At 44.2% G+C, this 19772-nt stretch overlaps 2 protein-coding genes across 7 annotated transcripts in view; both read right to left on the reverse strand.

Annotated features, from left to right (window-relative positions):
- LOC124629606 overlaps positions 1-19772 on the reverse strand; it is a 275754-nt gene that overhangs the window by 217242 nt on the left and 38740 nt on the right. The gene's annotated exons all lie outside the window — the stretch shown is intronic.
- The window catches only part of LOC124629605 (E3 ubiquitin-protein ligase Ufd4), a 37653-nt gene continuing 18395 nt past the window's right edge, over positions 515-19772 (reverse strand). For 2 of the 6 annotated variants that reach the window (XM_047163092.1, XM_047163088.1), the window contains 20 exons: positions 19597-19735; positions 19321-19490; positions 18585-18692; positions 18140-18252; positions 17583-17718; positions 17234-17368; positions 16876-17059; positions 6694-6931; positions 6383-6462; positions 6106-6295; positions 5879-6019; positions 5631-5754; positions 5317-5518; positions 4908-5032; positions 4708-4823; positions 4350-4563; positions 3895-4136; positions 2843-2987; positions 1154-2656; positions 515-892 (listed from right to left, as the gene is read on the reverse strand). In XM_047163092.1, the coding sequence (XP_047019048.1) occupies positions 2519-2656; positions 2843-2987; positions 3895-4136; positions 4350-4563; positions 4708-4823; positions 4908-5032; positions 5317-5518; positions 5631-5754; positions 5879-6019; positions 6106-6295; positions 6383-6462; positions 6694-6931; positions 16876-17059; positions 17234-17368; positions 17583-17718; positions 18140-18252; positions 18585-18692; positions 19321-19490; positions 19597-19735 (2940 nt within the window). In that variant the 3' untranslated portion in view covers positions 515-892; positions 1154-2518. The remainder of the gene's footprint in view (positions 893-1153; positions 2657-2842; positions 2988-3894; positions 4137-4349; positions 4564-4707; positions 4824-4907; positions 5033-5316; positions 5519-5630; positions 5755-5878; positions 6020-6105; positions 6296-6382; positions 6463-6693; positions 6932-16875; positions 17060-17233; positions 17369-17582; positions 17719-18139; positions 18253-18584; positions 18693-19320; positions 19491-19596; positions 19736-19772) is intronic. The other 4 variants (XM_047163091.1, XM_047163090.1, XM_047163089.1 and 1 more) reach the window with 4 other exon arrangements.

Consider the following 19772-nt stretch of genomic DNA (forward strand, 5'->3'; position numbering starts at 1 on the left):
TTCTTGCAGGAGGAAGTATCGCTAAAGTATGATAGTACTAAAAAAAATACAAAGCCAAAAATATTGTCTTCTCTGACATTTTTTATCCGTTCATTCTACCTATATTTTAAGTGTTGATGTTGAAATTGCTAAACTGAAAGTGCGTTATTACAGTTCTGATGAGTACCTACGTACATACTGAATTAAATGATGTACTCGGTTAAAACTAGAACGTCCAAATGTATTTGGATGCAGAATATTAAAAACCTAAATCTTATCAACATATTTAATGTAAAAAAATAGTTTTTGTTATTACCATTATGCTTATTTGAAAAAAAAATTGTTTAAAGTACCAGAATCCAGGCGCCGCCGACAGAGGTTCAACATCACGGCTTGAAAGGCGAGCTTGGTCAAGTTAGAACACAGCATCTCTTCTTTTTCAGCATCGTAGACGTTAATCTAGTTTAGTAGTTCATCTCCACCTTTTAGAGTGAATTTTAAACAAGGAGTAATTCACGATTCATAAAAAGTCAAATGATTTTTGCTTAATTTATTGATACAATCCTCAACAACAATTACATGAGCACTACATGATGCCATTATGGTTAATAATTTTAATCTAAATATCTATTAAATTTAAACTAAATATATTTTAATTCGTAAATTAGTTTTATAATAATAAATCACAATATATACCAACTTTCAGTTGACAAAATTATTTAACTAAAGGAACATATCTAAATATCTTCGTAGAAACGCACTAGTGTTTCACACCCTAATGTTAAAATTTGCTATACTTTATCATAATTTCAGTCCTAATTAAGGTATCACAAGCACATATCAAACGCAACGGCTTCAAGCGACGAAGTTGGCACGCTGCTTCAATAGCTGTCTGTGTTTCAGTGTTACAAATGGACGTAGTTATGCAGAAACGTTCCAACCCACAAGTCACCCGAAATCGAGTTATTGTGATTGAACATCCTAAAATTTAGCATATGGTTATCTAAACTCAATATAATTCAACAATAAAACCTCTAGTACCTTTACTAGTTAGAATAAAAAAGAATACAACTGAAACGCGTAAATGCTTATATCTCAAATTAAACTTGAATTTGAGATATAAGCATTTACGCGTACAGTGGGTTGGAACGTTTCTGCATAACTACGTCCAAATTATAAATTGTGCACAACTAACATTTCAGCCGTTACACTAAAATATGTGTTGATTTACCGAGAAGCTTGCATTTATATGTTTTTGGTTTTAATACAATATAACCAAAGAAAAAATCAAAACTCGCATTTAAATATTTTTTACGATTTATATGCTCTTTTACGAATATTAATTATATATTATCGAATCCTTTGGAAGCACAACTCAAAACAAAATGAATGGTAATATTTAAACATTTTTATTGCAGACAGATCATAGATTACATTTGAACTAAACTCCTTGTGAAAGAACTTAGTACATCCGAAAATAAAACTAAATATCACCACAGCATACACAAACATTTATCTAAAATTAGTTTGAAACACTATACACCTACTCATTCATTAATTTATCTTTAAAACACACACAAATCAAAATTACATACATGTACTGTTATACCACAGTGTACCGCCATCATGTCATCATCCGTGTCTCAAATGGAAATTTATGTGAAAAACTTGCTAGTTGAGTTGTTATGAAATAAGCAACGATCATCAATATTTTATAAAACCGTTTAAAGTATAAAGTGAAAGTTTTATAAAGTGCTGTTTTTAAAGTCCATATTGAGAACAGAAGTCAGCCAATGGATAGTTGATGCCATGGTAAGATATTGGTAGACTGTGGTATATTCTCACTGTAACGATAATTTTAAAGTGAAGCAAAGTTTACTTTGGTGTAAACTAGTTTATATTAGTGTAACATTATTATCAAAATTAGTTATGTCTGTGGATACAAGTTTAGAAAGTATTCATATTTTTAAACCAACATCTAAAAATTACATATTTTTGAATATTGCTATGAACTCCCAATAATAAATAGGTAGGCAGCCTCTTATTTTTTTTCACACAGTCACACCCTTCTATAAAATATATTAAACTCATGCAATTATTTATACATAATATTAAAAATAAAATATTCAATTGCATGATAATAACGAAAGTTACGACACTTTTTGAGAATAAGAACCTTGATATAATAAAATACTATTTATTTCATAGGGTCTTGAAAAATATGTTCCAAGAGATCAGTTTTATATTATGAGCTGACATACTATAAGGTTACATTTCTATATTAAAAATAACTGTAACTTCTTAGGTAATGTACTCAGTTCGATCATTAGAAGTTAACATCTGACGAGCACTATTGGTTTTTTTTTCGCTTAGCTGTCAAAGGCGACGGATATTATGTTGAATAAATATATAATTATTAACTAATTCCGCGTGTCCAAAGGCGAAAGTGCATGAGTGACAATAGTACAAAATGAACTTAAGTTATTCCAAAACGTCGAGGTACCTTTCGATATCCCAGACAGTTTTGCAATAGCTGCATCTAGTTGAGATGGAAGCCACGCTCGTTGGTCGCCGCGAGCAGACGTTCTCGCAGGACTTCTTTGCAAGAGTATTCCGGCAACTTCAAATAGTGAACGCATGTATTGACTGACGGATAGGACCCGTCTCCAGCGTCAACCTGCAGAACAATTTATTTAAATAAGAAACATGTAGCTAACTAATACCGACTGCCAATAATAACACTGTTTTTCATGGCATTGTATGAAAGAAGTAAGAGCAAGAAACAAGAGGTATTTTTTTTATAAAAACTAGTTTTAAGTTAACTATATAGCATATAAAGTTCAGTATAAAATAGTAAACATGCCTTTCGCACAACAGTGAGCCGGGGATGTAAGTTGGCGAGGCCGCCGGGTGGCAGGCTGCTGCAGCCGGTCGCGAACTGCAGGAACGCCTTGCGCTCGCGTAGCGACATCTCCACCAACACGTCCACGAGCCGCAGGAAACCGGGACTGTAGAACATGAAAATAAGGAATTAATTCAAATCTTAATTTTCACTATCACTATACTGTTTTTTTTTTTTTTTAACAAACGAGTTCTGTAGATTTTCACGGGGATTCCAATGGTCCAACATAAAGTCCATTCCACACTGGGTACCTGTCGCGCGTGTAGCCGAGCTTGGGCTCGGTGTACTGCAGCAGGTGGTCGCGCGTCCACACGGGCCCGCGCTCGCCGCACAGCAGCAGGCGCAGCTCGGCGGCGCAGCAGTAATGTATGTGTGTACCTGTCGCGCGTGTAGCCGAGCTTGGGCTCGGTGTACTGCAGCAGGTGGTCGCGCGTCCACACGGGCCCGCGCTCGCCGCACAGCAGCAGGCGCAGCTCGGCGGCGCAGCAGTAATGTATGTGTGTACCTGTCGCGCGTGTAGCCGAGCTTGGGCTCGGTGTACTGCAGCAGGTGGTCGCGCGTCCACACGGGCCCGCGCTCGCCGCACAGCAGCAGGCGCAGCTCGGCGGCGCAGCAGTAATGTATGTGTGTACCTGTCGCGCGTGTAGCCGAGCTTGGGCTCGGTGTACTGCAGCAGGTGGTCGCGCGTCCACACGGGCCCGCGCTCGCCGCACAGCAGCAGGCGCAGCTCGGCGGCGCAGCAGTAATGTATGTGTGTACCTGTCGCGCGTGTAGCCGAGCTTGGGCTCGGTGTACTGCAGCAGGTGGTCGCGCGTCCACACGGGCCCGCGCTCGCCGCACAGCAGCAGGCGCAGCTCGGCGGCGCAGCAGTAATGTATGTGTGTACCTGTCGCGCGTGTAGCCGAGCTTGGGCTCGGTGTACTGCAGCAGGTGGTCGCGCGTCCACACGGGCCCGCGCTCGCCGCACAGCAGCAGGCGCAGCTCGGCGGCGCAGCAGTAATGTATGTGTGTACCTGTCGCGCGTGTAGCCGAGCTTGGGCTCGGTGTACTGCAGCAGGTGGTCGCGCGTCCACACGGGCCCGCGCTCGCCGCACAGCAGCAGGCGCAGCTCGGCGGCGCAGAAGGCGCGCAGGCGGCGCGGCGGGAACACGGCGCCGAAGCCGCGGCGGAAGGCGGCGGTCTGGCGCCGCACGCCGCCGCGCACCATCCAGCGCGCGCTGCTCTCCGCGTACGCGCGCGCGTTGTGTCCTCCCACCTGCGAACACACACGCATACCGTGTCGATCTTTCCCAAATATTTTTTACAAGTAACCCAAAATGTTTTCGTCAAAAAATGTGCCACGTGTCATCGTGTGAAAAATGTCACCAGTTTATCATGCCTTCCAAAAAACGTATGTTTTCTTCGACTAGTTAAAAATATGAATATAATTGGGCGGCGATCTTATGTAAATTTCGAGGAGCCGTCATACCTCGATGTTCTCGCCGTTGTCGCAGAGCGGCTGCACGGCGACGGCGGGGTCGGCGTGGGCCGCCACGTGCGTCATGGTGAGCGCGAGCTGCTCGAAGGTGGCGCCCTCCACGGTGAGCGCGGCGACTTGAGCACTGCGCTCGTCTTCGTCCAGGGTGGGGTCGCGCATGATGCTGTCGTACTGCTCTGCAGCCGCTACCACGCTCTGCAGGAACCTGTCATAAAGTGAAAATTATATATATAACATACGCTGAAATTGCTATTCCATTACCTAAACCTGCTAATGAAATACTCAAACAAGCATATTTGGTAAATTACGATTTTTTTTATAGAAAATAGTGAATACAATTTAATCATACCGATGCCTGATTGGATCAATCTCCTCTAAACAGTCATTGGTCAATTCCTCGCCGCACATAATACGCAGGAAGGGCTCTGAGATCGGTAAATCGACGAGCCGCCCGTCCTGCAGAACCTGTGAAGTAAAAAAATTATTAGTTTTTCATACCACATAAAAAATATAAGTTATAATTCTTTAATTAATAAAAAAAATATATACCTTAGCTAAAAATACTCCTAAGAACCAGAAATATTTGCAAACTGTATCACAGATGGGGGAGTCTTGAGGGAGCGGCGCTGGGAACAGACCGCCTGCACGGGTCACGTAGTATCCCGGCGGTTTCTCTGCAAAGGTAATATCATCATTGCTAATGATTCCAAAGCTACTCGGAACAATCCACCCTTAAATCTCACATACTCTAAAACTCTAAATGAAACAGCAGGGCTTTTCCATACAAAAAGCACGCGCGTTCTCAAACATGTTCGCGCGGTAACATAATAGATGGCCAGGGCAAGAGTGAGCAGGGTACAACTTTGGAAGGCAGTACTCGTCAGTGACAGATTAATATGTATGTACTGTTGGTGCCCTCGTCGCCGCTTGCTGTATGTATGTATGTGTGTGTAGGTACCGTCGGGCAGCACGAGGTGGTGCGGCGCGGAGTCGTCGGGCGCGGCGGCGGGCGCGTCGCTGAGCCACATGGCGAGGTCGGCGCGCTGCAGCTCGGCCGCCACGAGCGCGTAGAACTCCAGCGTGGGGCCCAGCCCCGTGCCCTCCTCGCCCGCGAACTCCACCTCCAGCACCGACTTGCGGCCCGCGTGCACGCGCATCACCTGCGTAACACGCCATAACATGCCATTGTACTATGCAAATACAACCACTCTAAAACTCTGCCTTGTATAACTGCATGTTGAAGCAGTGTTATTCACTGGTACATAGTCTCACCTGCATAGCAGAGCGCAGCAGGTCCGGCTGGCGCGGTATCCGCACTCGCTCGTGCCGCAGGCGACCCATGCGGAACTCTGTCGCTTCGAGCTCAGCACGGCGCGGAGACACCGTGTTACCAGATCTAATTGTACATAAAAATATATAATACTCATGTGCCTGAAACTTCATCTGTTTACGAACTAAGAATTAGTACTCTTTAGATCCACTAGGCATAGAGACTTCGTAGAAAATGACTATTAAAATACCTTTGTCTATCGAGAGCGCGATCCCGCTGAGCCTGCAACCAGACGATAGTGCGAGACGTTCCAAAGGCAGTGCACGCGAAGAACATTTGGCGTGTCTCTAGAGGGAACAGGAACGGACACCAATCGTTCAACTGCTGGCACCTGCGTATAATATCTTAATATTAGTATTGATTCGGAGGATAAATTCAAGTAAATAATAATTCTGGTAAATAAGTGTTGATAGTAACCACAGCGGCGTGGCAGCGGCGGCAAGAGTGAGAGGTTCTTGCAGCTGCTGGTGCAGTTTGTTAGTAAGCTTGGTAGACACGAAGGCCTCGGCCGGCAGCGAGGGCGCGGCACTGCGCAGGCGCCGCAGCACGCGCACGCAGCACGTCGCCATCGCGCCTTCCGCACCCTCTGCACCCGCGATTCCGCGCTCTACGAAACACGAACAAACATATTATACATAAATATGTGTCGACATCTCTCAATATTATTATAAAAGGAAAGGAAGAAATATATTACCCGGATCGCACGGTTCGTCATCCTCGCTGTCGCTGGAAGAGGCGAATGTTTCCATGCCCTCAATTTCCTTGTATGTTAATCTGTAGAGGACACGCAAAATGTGCAATTTAGGAAAAAAATTAAATAGTTTAAAATAAAAAACACGCTTTTTGTAACATTTCTTAGCTAGTCATGTGTTGTCATCAGAACTCAGAGCGTGTACAAAATTTTATCCTAATCGAAGGCCGGGAAGGGGGATAAATTAAGATTTTCTTACATACATAGTTACAAGTGAAGCTAATATAAGCGTGTTAATAAGTGTATAGTCGTACGTGTATGTGAGGTCGCGGTGCGTGTCGAGCAGCGGCAGCCGAGCAGTCAGCGCCAGTACGGCGCGGTACAGCGTCCAGGCCGGCCGCTCCAGCGCCACCGACGCGCCGCCCGCGCTCAGCACCAGCCGCAGCGCCGGCAGCCGCCCGCCGCCCGCGCCCGCACCCGCGCTCGTGCCGCCCGTCTCCGTGCTGCTGCTCTCCTCACCGTCCGATGACTCGTTCAGAGGGATTTCCAGATCTGTTCAGTTAAAACAGTTTGAAAAACTTAGCTCAGCCAACCGGTCTATACAAAGTGTGTCGTACCAAATCACATTAATTAAATACGTTAATAGCAGCGTTTTACCTGAAATAAAACGCATATTAAATACTTACCTTATTTGAAGCTTACTAGTTCGAGATAGGCACCTACGTGTTTTCCGCTTTTATCTTCGTCCTTTTCTACCCCATATCTTGTATCTCTCTCGCACACCGATCAGTTTCACTCCCCACCAGGCAGGAGGCGACGAGTGTTCTCGGCGGCCACAGTTCGTCATTGAGTCGAAAACACCAGGCAGAATTTAAAATGTAAGCTTCAAATAAGGTAAGTATTTAATATGCGTTTTATTTCAGGTAAAACGCTGCTATTAAATTCTTGACCGTTATTTGAAGCTTACTAGTTTGAGACGTGTTTGTTATCGCCTGGTGGAAGTGGACGCCAATGTGAGCAAAAGCACAATGAAATTGTGTATGTAGATAGGTACTTAGGTACACGAGTAATCACATGTAAGTATGTGTATTGCGTCCTGGAATATAGGTATATTAGTAATAAAAGTTAACTGGTACTGGTACTCAGCTACATCCTGTTAGACTGGAAGCCGACCCCAACATAGTTGGGAAAGGGGCTCGGAGGATGAGTAATAAAAATTTAAAAGAGAGATACAAGAACAAAGCAAAATTCTAATAGTAATTAACAAAAACATTGCGATACTTCTTAATAACAATAGTAACAAAAATATAGACATTAATCAGCTGGATTAATTAAAAAAATCGAGATAATAAATTGCTACTTCTATTAGTGGGTATCATTTCCCTTCTGTAAAAACGGGCAAATGTATTGCCTGATCGCCAATTACCCTTGGCTAATATATCGTCTAAAGGTAGATTGTCAACCCCGATTTTGACGCTACCGCCGAGCGGAAGCTTCCTGGGGTTGTAGTTATTCCTGCCTCTTTTAACAATGTCTTAATCCACCCCGCAATCATCGTTCGGGTGGCTGCCTTTGGTTGGCATCTAACGAATATAAATAAATTTGAGGAATTAGTCGATGTCCGTCTATCTTCTAACAAGGCTTTAGTTTTTCTGACCCAATACACTGGACTTAGATTTATATTTTCCTGATTATCCATCGAACTACAACCCGACTGCCTATGACTAGAACTATCGGTCTTAGAGCCAAAGACTGGCCATAAGATTAAATTATCTTTGTTTTCTTTGAACTGTTCTGGGTCCATTGCAAATTTGCAAGCAAGGAAAGGTCATGGACTCGCCTTCCCGAAACAAGCTAGCAAAAGAAAGAGCAGCAGTGTGCCTGGAAGTTGCAAATGGATTATTCTCGTCTACGTTTATTGCACTTAAGTAGGTTACCAATTGGTCAATATTCCAGATGGACGGCTTCCCGGGGAACAGGTTTGCTCAACGCTATTGATTTTAAAATATGTCCGACTAGAACGTGTGAACTTTGCTCTCCAGCGGTTTCTGCATTTTTAGTGTAGCTATAACTGACTTCTGTAATAAAATAGTATTGTATGCTAGTTTATCCGCTAAAAATTGGGTAAGTATAGGTCCACATAGGGATTCAAGGATTCAAAGGATGAAATTTCATACTTTTCGCCCCAATTTAACCATCGACTCCGAGCTGATTGATAAGTGTTGTGGATTGAAGAAGACTTCAGTCGGAGACACTCCTTGTCCCTCCCCCTCCACTTGCTTGACCTTGGCAGGGGGTATCCCTGTTGCTGTGTCTATCGGTTTCTGCTAGAGGTTCATCAGTGTGTAGGGTACTGCTAATGATCGGGACTTCAAATCTGCTCGCCAAAATACCTGGTGCCACCGAGGAACTACTATGAGATAAACTCCCGTTCCTGAATTGAGATGATTCAGGACTTTCGGTATAAGGTAAGGTGGCGGGAATACCCATGCTAGCGGGTAAGTCCAAACTTGAGAAAAAAAAGAAAAAGGCATCGTGGAACCCCGCTTTCGGGTCCTTCAGATCTAGGGGCACGTAGTTCACAACTATGTGTCCCTGGGCTCGCCTCGAGGCAAATAGGTCCACTGTCGATACAAGATGCCACTCCGGTGGAGCTTTGTGTCGGGAGAGATGGTCTGCATGACTGTTGTATAATAGGGCTGGTATATATTATTCACGACGTGATAGATTTGATACAGCTCGAGATAACTGAATACTTTGTACGTCAAGTTCGGTAGGCTCCTTGATCGGGTGCCACCTTAATTTCTTAGATATGACACCACAGTCCCATTTTTGCATTGAAAAATGGCTGTTGATCTCCTTAGCAACTCGCCGTGATTTTATACTGCAACCATCTCTTTCAGATCGCAGTGAAAGCCTTTTTCTCTCTCGTTCCATGAACCCATTACGGGAGTTCCGTTCAGTTGTGCCCCCATCCTACATCGGAGGCGTCCGTGGTTATAAGGTGACAAGGAAGTGGAGTATGAATATCCAAGGTTTGGTGGTAGCTGACCAGCCACCACTTTAGATCTGCTAAGGCATCTGCTGGTAGGTTCAACATTGCTATACTCCATTCACCGAGCCGTGAGCCCACAATGTAACCAAAGAATGACACTTTTTCAAAATGGTGGAACCCGACCGATGATGACAAAAACGTCACATTTTTATGTAAAATGTTCTAAGTATCTGTGGTCTTCAATTAAGTAGGGTTCTATGTATGACAGTCAAGTCTTCTAGGTTCCTTTTGCATGTAAACGATTTACTACATATTTCATTAAAATTAAGAAAATAACTTACGGCATTTATTATATTTGATTTCAAATAAGTTTGAAAAGATTGCATAAGTTCCACAGACATCGTTCTAAAATATCGTTTCTAATGTTGTCAGTGTATTTTTCCTAGTTATTTTTATAAAATTGATCTTTACTTCAATCGTGACTTATAAAGAACCCTTTTTATGGTTTGTTCACCATTTGGCTCACGGTTCCATGAATAGGGTAGGTATACATTGCTGTTCAACACAGCATTGAGGAAAGTGAGGAGAGTCCGGTAATGCAGTCTGCCGTATGGGACAACGAAAACTTGCGAAGTTAAAAAGTCCTATCAAGCTATGCAGGTCTTCTAAGTTTGTCGTGCCGTTTGTCACATAGTGCGTTTTGTCATTATCTTGTTGATAATGCTTGCGATTTATTCACTTGCCATCCAAAACATGGTGCAAATGATCCAAAAGTAGGCGAATATATCTTGGTGACCTTGGCCACCAGAAAATCGAGATACACAATTATTCGTAACCCCTGAGTTTTCAAGGTTTGAGCCACCCAATTGGTCACTGTGGCGAAGGTCTTGGGTGCCGTGCGTAAGCCAAATGGTAGGCACGTCATCTGAAGCAGTCTTCTTCTGTATACTAGTCGAAGAACATGTCTGTGACCTCCGGCTACCGGAAGGTAGAAGTAAGCCTGGGTGAGATCCACTTGCACAGCCAGTAGTCTTTCTGAAGAAACTCTAGAGCCCGAAAAACATTTATTAAACTGAAGGGTTCCGTAATAATGAACTTGTCGAGAACCTTGAGATTGAGCATTGGACGGTTCTTTCCGTCGCCTTTTGGGCACAAGAAACATATTGGAAAGAAAGCTGGGAGAAATTGCAGCTATCTATAGAACTTTTTGTTTTATCATTTGTGATATGACGACATCCATCTCTTTGGACTCTCTGGTCAAATCTGGCATTATCTATCAAAGGTGGCTTTTGGCCAATGGTATGCGATACCCAGTTATTATTTTTGACAAGAAAGGCGGAGCTCCCATTTCTTTCCATTGGTCGTGATATAATGTTAGGCAACCCGCCTCGAAAGTCAAAACCTACGTGCCTTGTTGGACGCATCAAAGTCCGCCTGCGGTCCTGGACGCTTTCTGTTTCCTCTGTTGGACATGGTTCCTATTGTAATTTGCTCGTGATGTCCCAAGAGAGAGTTTTGCGTCACACGCCATTCAGCGTGAGTGTGATTACCATTTCCCTTCGAGGGACGGTTATAATGGCAACTCTTCGAAAGTCGATCCAAATAGCCACCCTGCGAGGGTAGATTGCAATGATGGTACGACCCGCAACATGCATGATTGGTACCCTGCGAGGGTCCGTGATAATGAGCCGACCCCTGCGGGGGGTGGCTAGTATACTTACTGATCCCTGCTTTGTAATGGTGCTGCGACTCGCAACATGCAAGATTGGTACCCTGCGTGGGTCCGTGATAATGAACCGACCCCTGCGGGGGGTGGCTAGTATACTTACTGGTCCCTATTTTGTAATGATGCTGCGACTCGCAAAATGCAAGATTGGTACCCTGTGCGGGTCCGTGATAATGAGTGGGGGGTGGCACCAACCCCTGTGGGGGGTGGCTAACAGACTTACTGGCAGTCCTAGGCGGAGCGTACCAAGTCTTTCAAGGCCGAAAAGCATCACACGCCGCGATAATGAGCCGACCCCTACGGGGGGTGGCTAACAGACTTACTGGCAGTCCGTGGGAGCGTACCAAGTCTTTCAAGGCCGAAAAGCTTTCTTGACACCATCAGCCCTCTTCAAGTGCGGTAGTGACCAGTCCGAACTAAGGAGATGCTGGTTGGACCGCACCTCACACCATTCTTTTTTGTCAAAAAGTTGAACGCCTTGCAGGATTGAACTAGGGCCACAGGTGCCTTAGGAACTTCGGGCTTGCTTTCTTTTCCATAACCACGTGCACGGGCTGTGGTAGCTTTATTATTTACCGCATCTGTATTTGCTTTATTAGTCGCTCATTCTAAAAAATAAATTACTGAAAAATAAAAATAAAAAGTACACGGAATAAAATCGTGACAAAAAAGGGGTAGATGTACAAAATATTAACACATGATTTCGCAAAATCGAATATCGAACGGTAAAACCGTTAACAAATTGTATAAAATATTATAAACTCACCTGTGTTCTGCGAGAGCACTGAGTTTATTTTTCAACGAAATACTACAGCGGTTGGTTAGAACAACCTTCTCGGGCGGAAAACAAGACGCCAATGACGAACTGTGGCCGCCGAGAACACTCGTCGCCTCCTGCCTGGTGGGGAGTGAAACTGGTCGGTGTGCGAGAGAGATACAAGATATGGGGTAGAAAAGGACGAAGATAAAAGCGGAAAACACGTAGGTGCCTATCTCGAACTAGTAAGCTTCAAATAACGGTCAAGAATTTAATATACTGGTTAATATATGTTGATCAGCACAAAGAAAGAAAATTAATGGATTAGGTTAATTTTTTTACGATTCGCCATAGAATATCATAAAGTATATGTGATAGGATTTAATGAGATTAGGTACGACACACCCGATATAAAGTGTGAAAGTCATACCATAAAGTGTGTTATTAAATTCTCTTATTAAAAATTTGAGTTTTATATTGTGTTTTAGGAGATGAATTATAAACAAGAAATTTATGTCGACTGATTTATTTGAACGGGCGGCGCCCTATTTATATGTGTACGCCTGCGACAGCGAAAATCAGCTTTTGAAAATTTAAAATTTTGAATTTGACATTTGAACTTCATTGTATTTTTCTTCATGACTATTGAAGGTTGCGAGTCGAAAAGGTTGTATGCGTTTCATGTCGCTACATCACTCCCCCCTAAGCGAAGCGAACGTTTGGTTTAACTGTGCGGCCGGAACGAGTGACGATTGTGTCACGCTGTGGTTTTGCCGCTGCTGCTGGTTGTGGCACTATGCTCGGGAAGCGTGATGGCGACGCTTGTTGCTTATTCTGCATGCTTGAGGAAGTGGGAGTGATTTCCTCTTCGTTAAGTAAGTATGCCGGTTTCAATCTGTCGATAGAGACGACTGCTGTACGCAAAGGCATCTGGATGGTAAATTGTTTTTCTCCTCGATGTATGACTTCGAATGGACCGTCGTATGGCGGGGTCAATGGACTCTTCACCATGTCGTTGCGCACGAAAACATGAGTACACGTCGCTAAATCTTTATACACGAATGTGTTTCTGTTGTTGCTATGTGACTTGTTACTCGGTGAAAGATTTGCCATTGATTCGCTCAGACAGCGAACAAACTCTGCGTCTTCAATTTCCGGCGGTGAAGGCTCGAAAAAATCCGACGGTATTCTGAGTGTTGATCCGTAAGTCATCAGAGCTGGACTGACTTGGGAGTCCTCACGTAAGGCGGAACGCAGTCCAAGCAAAACGGTTGCAAGTTCCTCGCTCCAGTGAGTGCCTGCACTTCTCGCCATGAGTGCGGCTTTTAAAGTTCGATGCCAGCGTTCGACTTTCCCATTTGCTTGTGGGTGGAAAGCGGTGGTTCGAATTCTAGTGATGCCGAACTTCTTCATAAGTGCCTTGAATAATGCAGATTCGAATTGTCTTCCTTGGTCCGTTGTTACACGTAGTGGGCAGCCAAATCGTGATATCCATCCTTCGTACATCGCTTTAGCAACGGTGTCGGCAGTGATGTCACGCATAGGAATTGCTTCGGGCCATCTTGTGCAGCGGTCGATCATCGTAAGAAGGTATCTGTAGTCGTTTGAAGGAGGCAGCGGTCCCACGATGTCTACGTGAACGTGTTCGAAGCGAGAGGATTTTTGAAAATTGCCTAGCGGACTGACAACGTGACGTTGAATCTTGCTGCGCTGGCAACCGATGCAGGCTTTTGCCCATAGGCCAACTTCTTTGTTCATACCCGGCCAGAAAAACTTTGCAGACATTGTTTTTCGAGATGTTCGTACTCCCGGATGACTTAGTTCGTGTTGTGCTTTGAAGGCTGCAAAACGATAAGCCACTGGTAGGTAGGGACGAATGTTGCCGGTAGATGTCTCGCATACGACGGGTCGTTGACCTCCTGGCCATCGGATGCGTGAAAATTTGAGTTTTGGGTTGGCCATGTAGGATTTCAGTTGGTCGTCCTTTTCCTGGTCTTGGGCGAGTTGATTGTAATCAATGGTAGCGTGTGAGAAATCTATCTCTTCTATGCGTGATAAAGCGTCGGCAGCTTCGTTGTTATCACCGTGCACGTATTGAATTTTTGTGCAAAACTGGCTAATGAAGTGGAGTTGGCGTTCTCGTCTTGGAGTATCACTGCTGCTAGGCGTTCTTGTTAGCGCGAAAGTTAATGGTTTGTGGTCGGTGAATATTGTGAGGTGATTGCCCTCTATCAATCTTCTAAGATGTTGAACAGCGGTGTACATGGCTAATAATTCGCGATCGTACACGCTGTATCTTCGTTGAGTTTCGCTCATGGATTTTGAGAAAAATGCCAGTGGTTTCCAAACGTTGTCGACCTTTTGTTGAAGGACGGCGCCGATGCTAGTATTCGATGCGTCAGTGTATAAACTTAGCGGCGCGTTGGGAATCGGGTGCGTTAGCGTTGTTGCTTCGAGTATGCTTTGTCGGCATTTCTCAAAAGCTTGTTCTGCCTCTTGTGACCATTTAATCGGAGTTTTGTCGTTTTTCTTGCTGTTATGTAGATATTTGTTCAATTCGTGTTGACTTTCAGCTTGATGAGGTAAACAACTGCGATAGAAGTTCATCATTCCAAGAAATCTTCGCAGTTCTTGAACTGTTTGAGGTTTCGGATAGTTAACGATTGCTTGTATTCGATTCTGAGTAGGTTTAATTCCTTCTGACGAGACTTCGTATCCGAGAAATTCGATGGTTTCCCTGTCGAATTCACATTTTCCAATGTTTAGACTGACGCCGAAGGAATCTAGGCGTTCGAGTACCATTTGTAAGTGCTGGCGATGTTCTTCCTTGTTTCTCGAGAATACCAGCATATCATCAACGAAACAAAATACGATGTCGTCTAGTCCTCGAAGGACTTCATGCATGAAGCGTTGGAAGGTTTGACCGGAATTTCTTAAGCCGAAAGTCATGCAGTTGAATTCGAAAAGGCCAAATGGTGTTATTATTGCCGTTTTCTGTGCATCTTCTTTTGCGATAGGAATCCAATAATATGCCATTTTCAGATCGAGTTTTGAGAATATCTTCTTGCCGTGAAGTTGGTATGTAAAATCTTGAATTCTCGGTATGGGGTATCGGTCGGGAACGGTGACTGCGTTGAGTCTTCTATAATCTCCGCATACTCGTAGTGAACCATCTTTTTTCTTGACAACATGGAGTGGACTCGCCCACGGACTGCATGATGGTTTGCATATTCCCATCTCTATCATGCGTTCGAACTCGAGTTTCGCGGCTTTGTACTTGTCGGGAGGAAGAGGGCGCGGCCGAGAGAATATTGGAGGGCCGGTTGTCTCTATATGGTGTGTGACGTTATGTTTGGCTGGCGTCTTTAGTGACATAGGTCGCAGTACATCAGGATATTTTTTTAGAAGGTCGTGGTAGGCGTGGTCGTGATTGATCGTGAAGACGGTTTCCTCGCAGTTGTTTATTCTTATTGTACTTATACTGAGATCGGTCACTCGGTCTATGAGTTTTCTTTGGTGAAGATCGACTAGTAATTTGTGGTGAACTAAGAAATCTGCGCCTAGTATTGAAGTCTTCACCTTGGCGACGACGAAAGTCCACCTGAAGCTTCTTCGTAAGCCTAGGTTGAGCTCTAGAGTGCGCTCTCCATAGGTACGAATTTCTGTGCCGTTGGCAGCGAATAATTTGTAGGCCGTTTTTGCGGGCTTTGAGTTTTTTGCATTGCGAGCGGCCAATATTGATATGTCCGCTCCTGTGTCGATGAGGAATTTCTCTCTGCTGACGATGTCGGTCACACATAAGCGGCGGCTAGTTTGGTTTACATCGACCTCCGCCGCGGTCGATGTATTATTTAGTTTTCCGGCTTAGATCTGGAACAGGGTGATTCACATTTGCGCGCATCGTTGCCGAATCTGAAGTGATAGTAGCATAACCCATTATCGTCGCTCGGCTTGCCAGATGCTCGCTTTTGGCGGGAAACGCTGCGTTGACGCGACGATGAGCGATAGCGAGAACGGGAGGGAGGGTGGCGGCGGTATGTCGCGCGCCGATGGCTTGAACGTAGCTCGGCGACTTCAAGTGTTAACTTCTCGATTTGCTTCGAAAGTATGTTTATCTGTAGGTTGGTTATGACGTTTTGTTGAGCACCGTCGGCTGAAGTGGATGGGTCATTTGTAGCGACGGCGGCGATTGAAGCAGGTTCATATTGTTCGAGCATCTTGTCGGCCATCGCAGCTATGGTTTCAAGCGATGATTCCGTGTTGATGGAAAGTACGGAGCGCACATATGCGGGTAACTGCTTCAGCCACATAACCTTAAGTGCTTCTTGGGACAATAATTTTCCGCCGAGATCACGCATTCTCCGAAGAAGGTGGCTTGGTTTTTGATCGCCGAGTTCGAGGCCACTCAACAGCTTCTGCAGTTGGCGATCGTCAGACTCTTGAAAAGTCGCTATCAGTCTTTCCTTCAAAGTCTGGTACTTGCCGGTAGCCGGAGGCTCCAGTATTAGATCCGTAATTAATTCCAGGTTGTTGCAACCCAGTAGTGGAACGACAAGATTAAATTTCTGTTCATCTCCTAGTTTGCTGGCGGCGACAGCTGCTTCAAATTGCGCGAACCACAGCCGAGGATTCTGTCGCCAGAACGGTGGAAGTCTTGCCGGCAGGGATATCGTGGCCACGTCATTGCTGGCCGTGATACCGCCCTGAGCGTCGACGAATTCTTCATTTGGTCTCGACGTCATGGTGTCGATGGCTCTACTCACGGAGCGACTTCACGATCAATCACGTCGGGGTCACCAATTTAGGAGATGAATTATAAACAAGAAATTTATGTCGACTGATTTATTTGAACGCCCTATTTATATGTGTACGCCTGCGACAGCGAAAATCAGCTTTTGAAAATTTAAAATTTTGAATTTGACATTTGAACTTCATTGTATTTTTCTTCATGACTATTGAAGGTTGCGAGTCGAAAAGGTTGTATGCGTTTCATGTCGCTACAGTGTATTTCAACTTACCAACAGTTTGGTTCAGATTAGTTCTTCCAGGTCGAGGGTCGAACGCCGGTATGAGCGCTGAGAACTGTCGTTTTAAAACGAAATCATCGTCCCATGGTTTACGCTGGCGGCTACCCTGGCCACTGTTACCTCGAACCGCTTCCAAAGCTTCTTCTTCCATCAATGACAGCAGATTCCGTGAGACCTGTGCGAAATTATTGTTAACAGAAATCTCTGCAGATACGCAATAGTGTTTTGTGTTTGAACTATTTGTCATGACTAAATATTTCTTCAGAATCTCTAGCAAACAGTGACTAAGAATTGCACTACAGGTACCTACGAGGTTTATACTAATACTACTTGTGCGATGAATACTTACTACCTCTTGATATGTGGGTTCGTTTTCCTTATCACTATCGAGCGCGTCTTCGCCTTCATCGTCGTCCTCCAGCTCCGTCAGCAAGGCGGGAGCGCGACACGACTCCAGGAAGTCTTCTAACGACACCTGCAGCCACTTTTAATATTTAGACCCAGATTATAATAATTATCTAACTACTTGGTACATGCACAGTATAACAAAACGTGAATATCCAGTAAAAATAACTATGTGCCCCTTGACTAATATAAATAAATAACCATCACTAGAAAACCATATTAAGGACATGCATATACACAAAAAGTTTAATAGGACATAACCTTAGGTGTTTCTCGTAATTATTTATTATTACCTGTTCACTTTCACTCGACGTGGACGTGAGAGACAGGGTCAGAGCATTTTGTGCGTTTGGAACCAGCGACGGGTAGCTTTGAGCAGCTGAGAGTAGTCCTCCAGGGAAGTTGCTTGAGAGAGCGAGGCGCACCAAACTGTCAAACCAAAATAAATGGCAATACTCTTATCATCACGTAGCATCTAATGGACAATTGGACTTCCACAAATCTGAATTTAGTATTTCGTTCGTAATATAGTATTAGTATATATATATAATTAGTATAGTATAAGTATAAGGAACCAAAATATTTAAACGTTCAGAAATAATCAAGACACGGCACATTCCAAAACAAAGTGCCAATATTTTTTTATCATATATATTTAACAAATAGCTTAAAATCAAAACGTCACACATATTTTTCAGAGTAGATAAGGCCAGTGTTGTTTATCTGACAGCCTTGCGACGAATCACCGAAACAGTACCAAGTGTCAATCTGTTTTACAGAATATCAATTCTGTTGTTAGCAAACATGTGTTAGTATTATTCAGTTATCATAATGGGAATTGACTACTAACCTTGGGAATAGGCTAGTGGAGTGGTTAGTCCGAGGAGCACGCTGTGGGTTGTTGCCGCGACCGGCACCCGCGCCGCGACCCACTCCTAGAGATTCCAACAGCCTTGCGGCACCCTGTATTTTACGAAATTTATGCAAAGTATTAAAATTAAAACAGCATTAAACATTAGAAACAAGCATGCAACATGCACAACCAGAGCAGCAATTATTATTTTGAAAATGTTGATGTGATTGCAGACATTGTAACTATGTAAAAATGTATAATTAAAAGAAGCTTTAAGAACATGGAAATAATTTTGATAATAATGTGACCAGCAGTGTACATAACACTGCGAGGACAACGACGGTCTCATAAGCAAATGCGGTTTTCCTATTCCATCCACTCAGGTAATATTATATCTTGTCCTTTTGAACTCTGTGAACAATTGAAGACGGCATTTGTTTACCTGTTGAGTTAAATCTGGTTCGCTAGCGCTCATTGCGCCTGAGCCACCGGACTGACTGTCTTTCTTGTGGTCACCATACTGACCATCGGCAGCGTCGTTGTCCTCACACTGCAAACAACTCGCAGAAGTCAATCAAATGTCACAAGGCGTAAAATAAAATAAACACGAGTGAGTCTGTAAAGCTACAACATTTATAAATAATGTAATAAGAGCCCCCGCTAAGATACGCGATTCGCAATAAATATACATAGGCATCGCGTTTAAACGTCAGCGACATCTTTTTAATAAATACAGCGAGTCGTGATCTTTTGCAAGTCTCATAAATGTACGTGGTTATGGAAGAGCACTGAGAGAAGGCCCTAGCACTGGCATGAATAAAGCAAGGTCCGGTCGCAAATAGTGGCGCTTAGTTGTCGATACCTGCAGGTGGAGGCGGGCGGCGTGGTCGCGCAGAGCCTGCAGCAGGCAGGCGGGCAGCGCCGGCAGGTCGCGCGACAGCAGCGCGTTGGCGGTGTTGCGCACTACGTCCGCGACCTGCGCCACACACCGCGTCACCCGCCGCCGCACACACACTCATCCATCCTCACACATGACTCATCAAATATATGCCACACAACTATTCAAATCAGCCACAACATACCAGACAAAATACTACTGGTTGTTAAGGCCTTATATCAAAAACGAGTTTACAATTGAAGTGAGACATTGAAGCCTTAAGTTTTGAACAGGGACTAACCTCTTGAGTATTAGTTTCTGGTACCGGTTCTTTGGCTGGGTAGGGTTTGGTGATGTCGGTAATACTTGTGGGGCCCATTTCCATATTTGTGAAGGATGTGTTGCCCAAATCGGACATGCAATTATTGCTCTCCGCTCCAAGTGTCAGCGATTCTACAATTGTTGCTAGATCTGAAATGAAACAAAAAAACATTTGGTTTGTAAATTAGGAAAAAGATATACTACTATGTGTTCAGGTCCAATATATTTTTAATTTACTTTAGTGTAGGCTGTTTACCTGTATTAATATGGTGCGTAGAATTGTTGATAGCAGAGAGGTCAGTCGCGTGGGTGCGGGGCCGCGACATGTTGCTCGCCATCTCCTCGCTCGATATGTTGTCCGCCGACGACGCTTGCTCGGTCGATGCTACTGATACCTAATAACAGAGTCAGATATTGAAACGCATGTATTAT

The sequence above is a fragment of the Helicoverpa zea genome, chromosome 4 (genome assembly GCF_022581195.2).
Source record: "Helicoverpa zea isolate HzStark_Cry1AcR chromosome 4, ilHelZeax1.1, whole genome shotgun sequence".
Taxonomy (NCBI): Eukaryota; Metazoa; Arthropoda; class Insecta; order Lepidoptera; family Noctuidae; genus Helicoverpa; species Helicoverpa zea.